This window comes from Falco rusticolus, chromosome 2 (genome assembly GCF_015220075.1).
Source record: "Falco rusticolus isolate bFalRus1 chromosome 2, bFalRus1.pri, whole genome shotgun sequence".
Taxonomy (NCBI): domain Eukaryota; kingdom Metazoa; phylum Chordata; class Aves; order Falconiformes; family Falconidae; genus Falco; species Falco rusticolus.
In genome coordinates this window covers 58,455,543-58,471,704 of record NC_051188.1, presented here as the reverse complement: position 1 = coordinate 58,471,704, position 16,162 = coordinate 58,455,543, and the positions used below count along the sequence as shown (strand labels likewise).

At 41.6% G+C, this 16,162-nt stretch overlaps 1 protein-coding gene across 3 annotated transcripts in view; it reads left to right on the top strand.

Moving 5' to 3' along the window:
- The first annotated feature begins 487 nt into the window (after window positions 1-487).
- NALCN (sodium leak channel, non-selective) overlaps window positions 488-16,162 on the top strand; it is a 248,258-nt gene continuing 232,583 nt past the window's right edge. For all 3 annotated transcript variants that reach the window (XM_037377624.1, XM_037377625.1, XM_037377626.1), the window contains exons 1-3: window positions 488-675; window positions 11,206-11,352; window positions 13,474-13,656. In XM_037377624.1, the coding sequence (XP_037233521.1) occupies window positions 11,245-11,352; window positions 13,474-13,656 (291 nt within the window). In that variant the 5' untranslated portion in view covers window positions 488-675; window positions 11,206-11,244. The remainder of the gene's footprint in view (window positions 676-11,205; window positions 11,353-13,473; window positions 13,657-16,162) is intronic.

Here is a 16,162-nt window from a genome sequence, read left to right as displayed (position 1 = left end):
GTACCATGTACTTTTTTCAGTACCATGAAAAAAAAAAACCAAAAAAAACCCCACCACCACACCAAAACACACCAGATCACCCCAAAAGCCCCAGCCAAAAACCTACAAAACTGCTGCCAGAAGTCCTGCTCCAGTGCCACGCGGCTGTGGAAACAGCAGCTGTGCCTGCTTGCCCGGGGGGTGACACCCGGGGGTGACACCGGGGGTGGCAGCCGGGGGGTGCTCTCCGGTTCCGCTCACCGCCGGCGCGGGTCGGGGCGCAGCCGACACGTTTCGGGGTGGCCGTGGGAGCGTTGTGCGTGCCGGGACCACCGGCCGCCCCTGGCTCCCGAGCCGTTGAGCGCGATTCCCTCTCAGGCGGGAGGCTCTGGCAGCTCACGGGTGCTGCCCGCTGTTGTTTGCACCGTGCGTGTGTGCGGCCGGTACCGTCCCCTCCTCACCTGCCCCCTCCCCGGCGCCGGCCCAGGCCGCCCCGCCCGCCCCCCGCCCCGTCCCCGCGGCCGCCGCCGCTGTTGCCGAGAGACCGAGGGCGGCCGCCGCCGCCGGGCGGGCCCCGCCGCCCCGATCCGCCGCGGGAGGACGGCGTGCGAGGCCGGCACACACCGTTACACCTCACACACCCGCGGCGGCCGGGACCGGCCCCCGCCGACCGCGCCATGAAGGCAGATGCTGGCGGTAGGTCGGAGGCGCGGGGCGCGGCTTGCTGCGCGGCGCTGGGCTCGGTACGCGGTGGGCCCCGGCTCCTCTCGCCCCCTTCCCCCGGCCTCTCGGTCGCCAGCGACCGCCGTGGCGCTCCCGAGGAGGCAGGCCACTCTCGGGGAAGCGACGGGCGCGGCGAGCGGCCTGGCCGGCTCCGCCGGGGGGCAGGGGCGGCGGCGCCCTCCTCGTCGCCCGCCCCACCCGCCCTTCCCGGCGGTGGGAGGGGGCGCCCCGGGCCGCCCTCTGGGCCTGCGGCCGCTGGGCCTCGCCGGGGCGGGCCTGTCCCTCCTGCCCCCGGTCCCCTCCCTGTCCCGCCACGGGGCCAGAATGTGCCGCTGTTGTGTCCTCGCAGTCGCGCAGGCCTCTTCATTTATCGCAGGCCGGGGGTGACGGATTTAATGGGGTGGTTGTGGATGGGGCAGGGTGTGCGGGGGAGCCACTTCCCGCAGGGGGGGGCCTAGGTGGCTACAGGGCTGGGGTGGTTGGAGGGGCGACGTACCTAGGCCTGAAGTCGGTCTCTAACGTGCAGGTTCAGGGGTCTTAACACTGTGCCTTGAGTGGAGGAAGAGGCACTTACCGTCTTTCTGTTGTTGACATGTTTTTATTGTAGCAGTCCGGTAATGTGAGAGACACGTTTTTAGGAAGGGGGGTGCTTTCTGATGGCCTTTACATGCAGATTGTACCTTTAAAGTCAGCTGTGATTTGGTCGGTTACCCATTGTTGCATTCTGAGTCACTTACAGGGGGCAGATAGTCACAGTGAGGAAGTAATAACTGAATGCTGTTTGAGTGTTTTGGTTTTGTCTTAAGCATCTTCAATTTCCTGTTTCATTTCATTGGCCTTCTCTCTCCATTTCCTTCCACACCAGCCACATCGCACCTGCCTTCTAATTCACTTCTAGAAAACAGTACATATTAACAATGAGCACAGTTTTGCTGCATAAATCACAAAGAAACTTCAATGGAGGGAGAAAAAATTTCTTTGAGTTGGTGTCTGGCTGCTGGAAGACTACAGCTCTCTGCAAACTCGTGCATATACCTTTGGTGACTTTTAGGAATGCTTCAGGGAATTTTTGTTTAACTTTGAGCTCAATATTGTGTTTTAAAATGAAATTTTAAAGCCGTAACAATCACATGTCATTTGTGCTTTAAAAATGTAGACTTTTTGTTTGGTGTGTCTGTTTATTTTAGTCTGAAAATGGTCCATCACAGTTAATTCCCATTTAAGCTATACCTCTTGGAAATACAACTTAATCTGATTTGACTTATTGCCAGCTCATGGACATTGCTGGTACCATGAACACTATGTAGAAAGAACTATGTGGCATTCATCCAAACCCAGGACTTGAGTCACAGAGGTTTCAGGTCTTAAACCTTCACCACAGGATGTGAATAGCATCAAGCTGGGTTGTAGGGAGTAACAGGCTACTGGACCAAGCTGTGAAAGAGCTGGAGAGTCTCGGATTTTCACAGATAAGATGGGTATCTCATAATGAGATAGAACTGTTACTGGCTTCTGAGGATTTGAGTTTCCTCCCCACTCCACTAGGTATTTAGGAATTCAGGCAGCTGTAAACAAGATTTTTCATGTGTTTATGAGTAGAATAGAGGCGTTGTATTCACAAACGGTTTTTAATGTGTTACTAATACAATGCTTCCATGGTTGGAAAATTACTTGGATGTCCTGTAGATTTTGAGCCTGAAATCTTTTTGGAGGTAAAGAGCAAAGTCAGCCTAATATGGGCTTTACGGGTTGAATCATGTATTATTTCCCTTTAAAATCTTTTTCTGTTCTCCCTTTCTTTACCTCCATAGCCTCTTTTATTTTGTTTAAGGTTTTCTGTATTGTTAAGTACTCATAAATGTCTTGCTTTGGGAGTTACACTCCTAGACTATGGTTGCAAATTGTCTTTGTTCTGCTAGGTGATTTTTCTTTATTTTCTGTGATATTTTTATCTTTCATGTCTTCTTTTTTCTATTTCATTTTCTCCCATCGTGGGAGCAATCAAACAGTGGAACAAGATGCTCAAAGAAGTTGTAGTCTCCAGACCAGACTGGAGTAACCCGAGTAAATTGAAATAGCCTGGTCTAACGCCAGAGTTCATAGAATTATAGAATCACAGAATGGTTTGGGTTGGAAGGGACTTTAAAGACCATCTACTTCTAACCCCCTTGCCGGGGTGGGGGTGGGGGATGCACACCTTCCACCTTCCACTAGACCAGGTTGCTCAAAGCCACATCCAGCTTGGCCTTGAATGCATCCAGGGATGGGGCATCCACAGCTTCTCTGGGAACCCTGTTCCACTGTCTTATCACCATCACAGTAAAGAATTTCTTCCTATTATCTAATCTAAACCCACCCTCTTTCAGTTTAAAGCCATTACCCCTTGTCAGGCATCACTACCTGCCCTTGTAAAAAGTCCCTCCCCAGCTTTCTTGTAGGCCCCCTTTAGGTACTGGAAGACTGCTGGAAGGTCTTCTCAGAGCCTTTTCCAAGCTGAACAACCGCAGCTGTCTCAGCCTGTCTTCATAGGAGAGGTACCTCAGCCCTCTGATCATCTTCATGGCCTTCCTCTGGACTCGTTGCAACAGGTGCATGTCCTTCTTGTGTTGGGGGCCCCAGAGCTGAACGCAGTGCTCCAGGTGGGGTCTCACAGGAGCAGAGTAGAGACGGGGGATCGTCTCTCTCAACCTGCTGGTCGCGATTCTTTTGATGCAGCCCAGGATGCAGTTGGCTTTCTGGGCTGCAAGTGCACATTGTGGGGCCATCTTGAGCTTCTCCTCAACCAGCACTCCCAGAGCTTTCTCCTCAAGGCTGCTCTCAATCCATTCTCTGTCCAGCCTGTGTTTGTGCTTGGGATTGCCCCAACCCATGTTCAGGGCCTTGCACTTGCCTTGTTGAACTTCATGAGGTTTGCATGGGCCCACCTTTCAAGCCTGTCAAGGTCCCTCTGGATGGCATCCCTTCCCTCCAGTGTGTTGACCGTACACACACAGCTTGGTGTCAACAGCAGCCTTGCTGAGGTTGCGCTCAATCTCACCGTCCATGTCGCTGGCAATGATGTTGAACAGCTGTCATCCCAGAATGATGCTGCTTGAGCAGGAGGTTGGACTAGAGACCTCCCGAGCTCCTTCCAACCTGAGTTAGCTTATGATTCTATGATCTCAGTTTTCCATACACTTTTTTTCCCCAAAATAAAGCTTTTGGGTTTGGCCTTTCCTTCCTGAGGCATTGCATTCAATCATTGTGTTTATGAAGATGATAGTATAGTACCAAAGGTTATGGCTGCACCTTCTAGGAACTACCCTGCAGCAATGAGACTGTGTATCCCGAGCCAATATATTTGTTTTAAAGGAAAGATAATAATGGCAAAAAGGAAGCCCTAATTTTGCTTTGAGGATTTCAAGTTTAAAATCTATAGGTGTTAACTGTTTTGATGGCGATTCCTTAAATGATTGACAGGGAAGAATTTGGGAAGGGAAGATGATCTAGAATATTCAAATTTCTTAAATAATTATTTTACCCAAAATTGTGGCAATGCTAACCACTGTTTATTTTAAGTTTTACTGTATTTCAATTTAAATTATGAAAAGATGTGTGTACAAGGTTCTAGGCACATTAACATGTAATTAGTGGTATAACAAAATCCCAGCAACATTAAAATAATCACTTAAGCAGGCATGCTGCCAGCCATCTGCCTACAGAGAAGCTCCTTTTCCACCCCAGCATCATTCTGGGAAGGATGCCCTCATCCCTTTCTTTAAAACCCTGAAAAATTATATCTGCAGTATTCATGGCAGGTTAGTGAATGTGGGGTGTTTTAGAGGCAGGATGGCTTACTCCCTGAATCATTTCAAAGAATGACCTACTGCTACCTGCCCTCTTGCTCTCAGAGAGGGCTGTGACACAATTTCTACCTAAGATGAATAGAGCACAAAAGCAAATCCCAGAACACTGCTCTTGTATTTTTTCCAGCATGATTTTGACTGAGCACGTTGCTGCATGTCTTTGTTAGCTATGGGCTTTTAAGGATTTTCATATAGGCTACATTGCAGTAGACTAATCCTAGAGCAGCAAGTGGTGAGTAAGTGGCCCACAGGTGGCCCACAGCTGAAGTGAACTTTTTAGGTAATGCAGCTGTTAAACTGTGCTATACATCCATAAAAGCAATATAATGCCATCAATATATTCTCCGCATCTAATTACTGTGCATTCAGAGGCCATCATTAAATTCTAGCATTTTAGTAACCATTCTGACAGAGTAATGTCTAAGGGTATACTTAAATTGTAGGACTTGGTAAGCTGCCCTGTTGTCCAGTCATGCCAACAGCCAGCATGTTGGAAGGAGACTGAGGGTGCTGCCCACTCTTGTGCTTTGGTTTCCACTGGAAGAAAAAGCTGGTTACTTGTACAGGGAAGCAGCCACTTCATGCTCAGATGTGTCCCTCCTTTCGGGACACTTGGGGAGCTGGGACTCTGAATGTGAGACTGTATCTACTCTTTACTAGAGAGTTAGCTTTTGAGTAGCTTGATCTCTACTTTGTATGTAAAAGAAGTGGCATGGTGGAGTGTGCCATGGTGTGGTCTAACAGCACCATCTGAAAAATCATCTTCAGTATTTTTTTTTCTTTTACTCAACCCAATTTCTTAACCGAAAAATGTCAAAAAGCTAACCAATTCTATTTAAAATGATGAAGTATCTGGCTGCATCACGGCACCGTGTATACGCTCGTGTAGCTTATTTGAAACTGTGTCTTCTGGGTGTTAGAAGGCTTATAGTAAAAAGGACTTGTGATATGACATTATGTGATGGTAGTGGTAGGCTGTGTATTGTATCTGGCTTACATGAGATCTGCTTTTGTATGCATTGTGATACTTGATTCTGTCTGCTGAGTAGGTCTGAATTATTTTGACTAGGTCTGAGAGGAAGAACTTATATTTGAGAAATAAATATTGTGTAAGCATTGTCCTTAGCGGATTATAAGACACAGGTGATGTGTTGGGAGCAAAGAACTAAAGTCTGGACACCTGTCTATATTCAGATGAGTTCTTACATTGGCAGCTGTAAGCAATTGTTAAACCTTTCTTGATCTGTGAACCCCAGTCCAGTATTTTTGATCTGGGGTCCTGTTAGTAAGTACAAGATGTCACTGGCTGTTCTTTCCTACCTGTATCCAAATGATTTGAAAATGCGAATTAAACTGATTTTTAGGGTGTTCCCTTCAGTATAACTTCTTTGTGAAGAATCCTGTTTGGTCTTAATAAATACTGAAGTTCAATCAGCTATTGGCAGTATACTGTGTTCAAAATAATGAAGATATCTTTTAGGACATTTTATCAGATGCGATAACGATACCACACAGAGAGAAAAAGTACCAAAGTAAGTTTTTCCTTGAAACTAGTTATGAGTTAATAACATCCATAGTGCCATGTGGTTGTATCCATTGGAATTCTGTCTTTGCCCTTCTAAAACGAAATATATCTGTACTGTCATTTGTGTAACTTGCTCACTTCAAATATTTTGCAACATGAAAACAAATACTGAAATGCCATTCACCTATACCTGCACCCAAAAGCAGGGATGGAAGAACATGGGGATGGAAGAATGTGGGGATGGAGGGAGCAGTCCACAGAGAAACAACAATTTGCTAAGGGGGAGGGAGGCTATTGAGATGAAAGAACGAGAACTTACGTTTTTCCTTTAACCGTATAATGCATACTGTGGTTAAGAGCAATTTCTTCTTTAAGTTAGCCTTCTAGTTTTTTACATGTATAATGTGGAAATGGGGTTTTGTCATCATGCTATGTGTATGGGTGCTCACATCCTCTTACTGTACCCATTTCAGCTTCCACAGATAGTAAAAGATTCAAAGATAATTATTCTCTTAGGACTGTATGTGCCACTTGTGTGTGTCCCAGCTCTGGGAAAAGTTGGGAGTTGACATTTTCAAAGAAGAGAGAATTGGTTTTGAAGAGAGTGCTTGTAGGTGGCCTGCCCTGGGAGGACCTTCAGGCAGTGCTGACATGATCTCAGGTGACAAAGTTAACAGGCAGTATGCTGGAAGCCAGACACTGCTAATTCCAAGGATTTGTCTGATTTTTAAACTCTCTCCTTAACTGACAGGTAGGAATATCTGCTTTATTTTCCTATTTATTTCTCTGTGATGTCATTTTTCAACTGCCTTCTTTGTATACCTGAGCATTTATAAGCATGTTTTCCTGACTTTGCGATAGAGATTCCATGACCAGATCTGGCTGTATACAGTGAGCTTGCTTTATACACAAGAAACAGATTTCTCAGCTTTTGATACCGTGTAGGATCAGCTATTTTTTTAAAATTGTCTTTTGATTTTTGTAGGAAGTGCAAACTTCCATCAGCAGGAGTGTCTTGTGGTTAGCGTGCATATCACAAACTGGGACTGGGTCTTCAGATTTCTTTTTCCCAAGTGCAGTGTGGGTCCACATTCACTAGCTATTGTGCTAGCATCCTTTCATTTCAGCAGAAGCTTCAAATTTAGTGATTGATGGTGGTTTAAACAGTGTAGTGGTTGCTGAACATACCTGCAAGTTCAAGGAGACAGAGGAAGAGGAAAGGCTGACCATATGGATCTGAAGGGGCGCAGTGTATGAGTAATTTTCTATTTTGTTTTCTTCCTTTAGTTTGTCTTTGCTTCTAAAAATAGAGGAGAGATTTAAAAGCAAATACACAACATTCCTCCCTGACAAGGTTGACGGCTGCGCTGTGGTTTTTCACTGATACTGTAAGGAAAGTACTCCAAAGAAATGTGAAGTGGATGTAGACCCAAAACTCCATGTTTTCTTGTCTCCAAACCTGTCTTTGCCCTGCACCCAATACTTCTTAAAAACTCTGCAGCTAGAAATATATCCTAGAGAATGTAATAAGCCTTTCATGTTAATAACAGGTTGTGATCAAAGAAGGACCTAATGATATGTATGAGAATCAATGCAGGAACTGCAGGGGTGGATTTGTAGTTGGGGTTAGGGAGGCCTACAGCCTTCCCATTAGCACAGCTTGGTGTGATGCTCACTGCATCACATGCTAGAAGGTGTTCGTGCACAGCTCCCTTCCTCCTCTTCATCTTTCAGCAGGTTCCTCCCCTGCAGAAACAGGTGCAAAAGGTATTGTAGTCCAGGAGTTAAAATTCTTTACACCCATGGAAGAGTCCCGAGGCTGTACTGAGCTTTGCGTTACTCTGCAGTAACAAACATGAAAAAAGCCTGTGTGTTCCCTGGAAGAATAAAGAAGTCAGAACAACAACAAAAAAATGGCATAAAAGCTTGAGAGCAACCATGTTAGACTTTGGATAGTCTTGCTAAAGACTATTTCCGGAAGATTCTTGGCTTGTCATCTTTATTCTGCACTTTTTTTTGTGGGCATTTCAAGTAGAGAGGTGAACAAGGTTGTTCTTACATTTCGTGAACATTTCCTCCCTTCCATTGGGCTTATATACATTGTGATATTTTCCTTCAAGGCCACCTCTTAAAAATAAGAATTCTGATCTCTTAAGTCAGAACATTTAAGTATGTGAACTGAATCCATTATGGACATTTAAAGTTCACAATATTTTCTGTGCCCAGATCAATTAAAAAAAAACAACAACAAAAAAACCAAACACCCCCCAGCACTGCATAGAAGGGTAAATGGGAATTTTATTAGAAGGATATGGCTGATCTTCCTACACATCAGACATATAAATAAGTAATATTGAGAAAAGCATAAAAAACCCAGAGCCTCCGTAATAGCCAGTTGATAATTATGTACTTTCTTCCTCAAATGGACATAGCTTGTTATTTAGTGTCATTTACTTTAAAAAAATCAGTAGTGACTCATTAGTGTTTCATATCCTGAGCCTTTGCTCATAATTATGGATTGTACTTATCTTAATGATTCTCTATTTATTGGCATGTATTTTCTTAAGAGTTTACGAGGAGCACTGTCATATAGCCATTACCAGAAATTGTAACCATAAAATTATTTTGTTAATTCACTGATTAGCTTTCGACTAACAGTTTCCAAAGGAACATATTTGCGAGAAACTTTCTGAAAAGTGTCTTTTTTTCCCCCTAAGGTTTTAAGAAATTCAGTTCCCAAGACGTTGCAGTAAACTTATCACTGCGCTAAATGTAGCCGTTTTAAGACTTCATGACCTGAAAAAGTACACCGACGTCTCTGAGGCTTCTAGTGTTTCTAGTTATTCTTTGGTCCAAGTAGAGAAAATAGGTCAATACATTAGCCTTAGAAATAAATAGGAGAAAGCAGGAAAAATTGCCAAAGAGGAGGAAGTAGTGAATTCAGTTATGAGAAAGATGTCAGAGCATGAAGCTTGAGCATGAAGATTAAGAGAACGTAGAACTCATAGGGATATTATTTCTGTCTTCATTTGTTAGAGAAAGACTATTAATTTGTAATGTTCATTTTACAATATTTGCAAATTTTCAGTGACAGCTTACCAGTTTCACCTGTACTAAGACTGCTGTGACTGATCATCCAACACAAATAAATGTGTCAGAAGTTGTACCTCATTTTGTGCCTTTATATAATTTCTGTTTATTTTAAGATAATCAGTTACTGCATAATGTCATCCTCTGCAGCTGGAGCATCTATCCAAGACATTGACACTGTTGCTTAATGGTCCATACAAAGATAGACCAAAGTTTCAGACTTGGTTTTTAAATACTAGACAGGAGATAAGGGATAGGTGTGTAGGAAAACACAAGGTCATACTGATGGCACAGTTACCATGATCAGGAGTTTTAGTTTACTGAGAGATACAAAAGAAGGTACTGAAAAAACTTTGTAGAAACTCGCAGGGAGCTCACATATGGAGCTTGTCCTGTATGGAGAGACATCAGAAGAGAAACCACAATTCTGAAAATGTAGCAAGGGCATTACAGAAACAGGAGCTGACCTCTTGAACCTGAGAGAGAAAATAGAGCAGGAATAGACTCCAAGGGACTTGGAAGAAGATGAATAGGTTATGTTTGCCCTAACAGCTAAAAGAAGAGCCAGTGATGCATAGGTGCATAGTGTTTGGACATGAAGCAGCAAGCAGCCTGTGTGGTTGAAGAGGCCAGCTGAGACCAAGCACATGGGTACTTCTGTGTTCCTGAGTCCACTGTTTCCTCCAGCTGATTGAGGACAGTGTCTCTTGTGTTCATGTTGCAGTCATCATTGTGATACTTAGGCCTGTAATTACCCAGGGCCTGTAGTGACAGGACAAAGGGGCAATAGTTTTAAACTGAAAGAGGGAAGATTTAGGTTGGACATTAGGAAGACATTCTTTACAATGAAGGTGGTGAGGCACTGGAACAGGCTCTTGAGAGAAGCTGTGGATGCCCCATCCCTGGAAGGGTTCAAGGCCAGGTTGGATGGAGCTTTGAGCAAGCTGGTCTCGGGGAAGGTGTCTGTGCTCATGGCAGGGGAGTTGGATTAGATGATCTTTGAAAGTCCCTTCCAATTCAAACCGTTCTATGATTCTATTTTATACTAATTTTAACAAACTTTTGGAAAGTGTAGTGTTACCTACAAACCACACTTGGTCCAGAGTAAAGGTCCAGAACACGGTCCAAATATCTTGCTTTCTCCTTCTCCCTTGCTTTCCTGAAAAAAAAAAAATCCTTAAGGGATTGTATTTCATGAATGAGAGAGTTGTATTTCATGAGCAGACTGTTATGCCTTGGAAGAGTGTATCTTCTTCATCTCTGCATTTATTTGGACTTGGGGATCAGTGAACTGTGTCTGTGGGAAAGTCAATAATGAGATCTGACCCACCTTTCTACTCTCGTGATGTGTCTACTGCTTATGGCTCACATCATCAAACATACAGAAAGCTCAGTGCCACCCACACAGCAATGTCCAGGCTCAGCCTGACCTTGTGGAAACAGCACATTTTCCTCTGTCCTTCCATGTGGCAACACAAGCCCCAGAGACAGCCAGCTGTCTGGCTGTTGAATACATAATCTCTTTAACATTAAAAACAAACAAACAAAAAGTATTAGAAAAATACATGTTAATAGTAGTATATAGCAAAAAGGCTTTTCAGTGAAGAACATTAACATCTGCTGGGTGCTTAACATTGCTTGTTTGCCTTTGGCATGTTGGGCTTTATCTTAGCCTAGTGTAATAAATGAAAATGTCACCATTAAATTAAATGGCTCCAGGTCAAATCCATCCAATGATTACTCTGGGTTCAAGTTCACAGCAGTAGCATTCTTTGCATATTGGCACAATTTTCTGCCACCATTGCTGAGTTTCTGTTAATTGTTTGTGTTGCATACCTTTATGTAAATTTTTGTAAACTAACAAGAGTCATGTCAGTGATGAATATAGGTAAAGCTTTTTAATAAAATGAAGATGTTGATAATCAGTAAGTACAAAGGCATTTTGCTTGAAAACAAAATTATTTAGGTTATTTATAAAACTATTCAAAATGCACTATAAAATGACTTTAGAGAATTAATGTCTTCTCTTTTTTTCTCCCCAAGGAGGTTTCATGATTATAGATAACAAAAGTTAACGTCAGGATGCTAAAAAGGAAACAGAGTTCAAGGGTGGAAGCCCAGCCAGTTACAGATTTTGGTCCTGATGAATCTTTATCAGACAATGCAGATATTCTGTGGATTAACAAACCAGTAGGTATCTCTTTCCATAGTTATTAATTTTAAATTATATGTAACTTGTATTGTTGAAATATGACTTCCACAAAAGATTCTGAAATAGATGTTTGTTAGAAACAAGTATTGAGCTATAGTTGCTAATCTACCAGTTCATTTTTTGCCAAAAAATCTGAAACTAAATAAAAAGTTTTCTTTTGGTTGTTGCAGACTGATGGGGATGATTAAGCAGTGTTTGCCAACCAGTTCATCTACTAATTGCTTTTTTAAATGGCCATGCTTTCAATATCTCTGGTTCCTAACGTGTTTGTTGAAATTAGAAGTTAAGTTCGTAAAATGACCTTTTGAAAAGGATATTAAAAGGAGCATTTCATTGCTAAAATGGTAGCCAGCAGTTGGCACTTTTGACTTTCAAATCTCTCCTTTTACAAAACTTATGAATATAAAAGTGTATTTTGGCTGGTTATTTTGAAGTACAGCTCACATTTTTCTGGTATCATTTAGCCTACATCCTGCTCTAAGAAATAGGTGTAAAAAACTTGAAACGTGGGAAAGCTTTATTGGGAGTGTAGTTATTAACAGAATTTGCAGTATTAAGAAAACACCTTTACCATGTCAATACAGTTATTACAATTAAATTATTTATTCAGCAGCCAGTGTGCATGTGGGATTCCTATATTTTGAATGACTTTTGTTTTTGCAGAGAAGGCATTTTAGAGTTTCTTTTATAGTGTATAAATTTTTACTTTGTAAAAGCAGAAAGTCAAATATTCTGAAATAATACATGTTGGCATTAAATTCATTGAATGGAACTGTTGTCTCATTTGCAGTATGGATGCCAGATCCCCTCAGCTTTGTTGCTGAGTTGTAACACCTGAATAATTTACAAGACAACACCCATATATTAATTTGTGCTAAATAATCTTAAGTAGAACCTTTGTAGTGACAACCGCTCTAATAAAGTGACATTGCAGAAATATATGCTGGTTTGGCACATAGTACACTAATTTTCAACAGAGATAAGTTTTTTCTTGTCACACTGATGGACTAGTATATTGTTTAGCATGTATACTACCAACATTTTACTGTGGCAGAGAACGGTTTTTGTATCAGCCACACTTTAGTATTTATGTTAATATTTTCAGTTGAAAAAAGATTTGAAACAAAGTGGATGTTAAAGGGACATAAGAGATCATTTATCAGATGCTTTTCACTTCCAAATTATTAATTTGGGCTCAGACTATGCAAATGATAGAGCTATTCAATTCAGGTCAAATATCATTACACTTAGGTGAGCGTACAGTGCATATTAAATAAGGTGAGTGTTCTTAAATCTTAATATCAAAAGGTCTCAGGTGGTGTAAATGAGTGCAGAATTTTTCTCCAGATGAAAAATTGTTATACACTTCAGTGGTTTTTAGTTGGAGAATTTTTTTCTTGCTGAAGTGTCTGGTTTTTTCCTTCTTGTTTTGATAGATACGACCTTACCAACTCTGATTCATTACACTTGTCTGGCTTCAAGATCTTTCAGTGGTGTATTGATTTAAAAGAAAAAAAAATCTAACCTACAACCCCTGTACTGATACATTCTTCTTTTTTGTTAGACCTCCCACTGTGACTGGCACTGAATATCAGCCTTATTAATAATGATTGTAGTGGGACTGAGACCTAAGTAGTCATAGAAATGAACTGTTACTGTATAGCAACAAAACTTGTTTGGAACCGAAGTGAATACTGACGTTAAGAAGTAGCTTTCTGTGACATAGTGTCTGTTATATTTATTTGTTTCACAAATGGAAGGATGCTTTTAATCCCCATGCCTCTCACTTATTTTTTTAAATTGTAGACTGATTTAGTTTTAATTCTTGGTTTCTGAGTTATGGAACCTCTCACATTAACTAATAAAACTATATATGTATATATATTATATTTATATATAAATGTCTGTAATATATATAAAAATAAATAAAGTCAGGAGTGCTTGTTTTTGGGTGGAGACTTTTAATATGTGGATCATGATGTAAAAGAAAAATGCAAATGTGTGTTTATTTAAGTGCCAGTACAAGTTATGGAGGCTAAATATTTGAGCTTTTTTTTGAACATCAAAGCAAATCTTGCAATGTCTTGATTTCTTTCCAGTGGGTACACTCTTTACTACGCATCTGTGCGATCATCAGTGTTATTTCGGTTTGTATGAACACTCCAAAGACCTTCGAGCATTATCCTCCTCTCCAATATGTGACATTTGCTCTTGATACTCTATTGATGTTTCTTTACACTGCAGAGATGATAGCAAAAATGCATATCCGTGGGATAGTTAAGGTAAGCATTTAAACAATATTCTACATGTGCTTAAGAAAGTGATCTAAATACATGCTGTGACATTTGGTCTTTGTTTTTTAACTTCTCAGCTCTTTTTGATTTGATTGTTTTTAACTGCAGGCAATACCATGGCATATAAACTTAAAAGAAAGATTGACAAAAATGCAGATTTACTGCATATTTAATCCCTCCCAAAATATAATGCCAACATTCATAATAATGGTTTCCTACTAAGGAATATATAGTTTCTTTGTATTAAAGAATGAAATGAAAAATAAGCTACAGGTACATTAGCAAGAATATTTTGTAAATGTCTAGAGCGCCGTATGTGGACTTAGAACTTTGATTTTCATTTCAGAAAGCTGGATGTGTTGTTGTGTGATTACATTATTGAAATGAAAACATACGCCTTACTGTAAGCTGGATGAGAAGGTTATTTTTTCCTTAAGATAATGCATGTTGGTAAACAAATTATTCTGTTATCGTATGTTTACTGTTGTTGCTGGACTAATTTGCGTAAGTAGATATGATATTGGACAATGTAAAACTGCAGAATTTTTCAGTAATCATTATTTTGTAGCATTATTGTATTGATTGTTTCCAGTCTTCTATAAAAAGGTACAGATTCAGCCTGCATATAGAAAATATCCTTGCAGTCCTTATTGACAGCACAGTTGTGTCACTATTGCGCAGAATAGATCATCAGTGCGTTATCCTTGCCTTTCACTCTTGAAAGGTCTGGTGACTCCAGAGACATGTGTGATTGTACTTAGCTGTTCAGTTTGTTCTGAGTTTACGGATAGCATTTTTTGTTCACTGCCAAACTGAGCTATTATGTCATCATACTTAATGAATATTAATATTAATAGTAGAAGTTAAGATCTCATTAATATTAATATTTAGAAAAATACTGAAATAAGATGATTCTGAGAAAATCTTATGTGTTGCATAAGGCCAAAGTAATCCTTTGTGAAGTGCTATTTCTGGCCACTAACTATACACTCTTTACTTAGAGATGTCCATTAAGCAGGTGAAGATGAAGACACAGGATCATGAATGGGAATCAGCAACCAGCATGCACATTTGAACAGTGTGGGAGTAACAAGTTACTATTGCAACCAGTGTAGGCTTTGCAAAGAAGTGAACACCTAGGTATTCACGCAGAGAGAGGGAAGTGTGACTTTTGTACAAAGCTTGATTTCTCAGCTTTTGTGTATGGTACTATCAACTTCACTCGGTCCACACCTAGGGGCTATGAATAATATGTTGCTGCATATTCTGATATGTTTTGCTGGGTTGTTTAAATTCATGGGTTTGTGGATATAGTGTAGTGTAGTATAGTATAGTTGGAAGGGACAATTGGAAGGGACCTGTATTGATCATCTAGTCTAACTGCCTGACCACTTCAGGGCTGACCAAAAGTTAAAGCATGTTGTTAAGGGCATTGTCCAAATGCCTCTTAGACGCTGACAGTCTTGGGGCACTAACCATCTTTCTAGGAAGTCTGTTCCAGTGTTTGGCTACCCTCTCAGTGAAGAGATGCTTCCTAATGTAGAGTCTAAACCTCCACTGATGCAGCTTTGAACCATTCCCACACCTTCTACCATCACTGGGTACCTGGAAGAAGAAATCAGCATCTCCGTTTCTGCTTCCCCTCCTCAGGAAGCTGTAGAGAGCAATGAGGTCACTCCTCAGCCTCCTTTTCTCCTAACTAGGCAAACCCACAGTCCTTAGCTGCTCCTCATAGGATGGACTTATCTTTGATCGTCATACGATGAACTTGTCTTTGAAGCATGTCTGATGAGTCTCTCCATTCAGAATGAACAGCTGTCTGGAGTTGGTTACATTGCCTTGATTCATGTTATACATGTATATAGATGAAAACACAGATTATTTCATTTGCATGGTGACATTTCACTCTTTGTTAATGTCCTGGTTTTGGCTGGGATAGGGTTAATTTTATTCTTAGTAGCTGGTGCAATGATGTGGTTTGGCTCTGATGCGAGAACAATGCTGCCAGGACACTGATGGTTTTAGCTGTTGCTGGGTGATGTTTATACTGAGTAGAGGACTTTTCAGTTTTTCAGTCCCTGCCAGCGAGAGGGCTGGAGGGGCACGGGACACTGGGAGGGGACACAGCCAGGACAGGTGACCTGTAGCCAAAGACGTATTCCATACCATGAGACAGCATGCTGGGTGTATAAACTGGTGACGGTTGGCCAGGGCCTGCAAATCTTTGCTCGGGGACTGGCTGGGCATCAGCCAGCGGGTGGTGAGCAGTTGTGTTGTGCATCGCTTGTTTTCTCCCTTCCCTTTGATTTCATTCCTCTCCCTTCTCCCTCCTTTTCATTATAATTGTTATTGCTATTCTTATTATTACTGTTCTTTTGTTTTTATTTTATTTCAATTATTAAGTTGTTTTTATCTCAACCCTTGAGTTTTACATTGCCTTCTGATTCTCCTCCCCATCCCTTTGGGTGAGGAGGGAGTGCATGAGTGGCTGCAT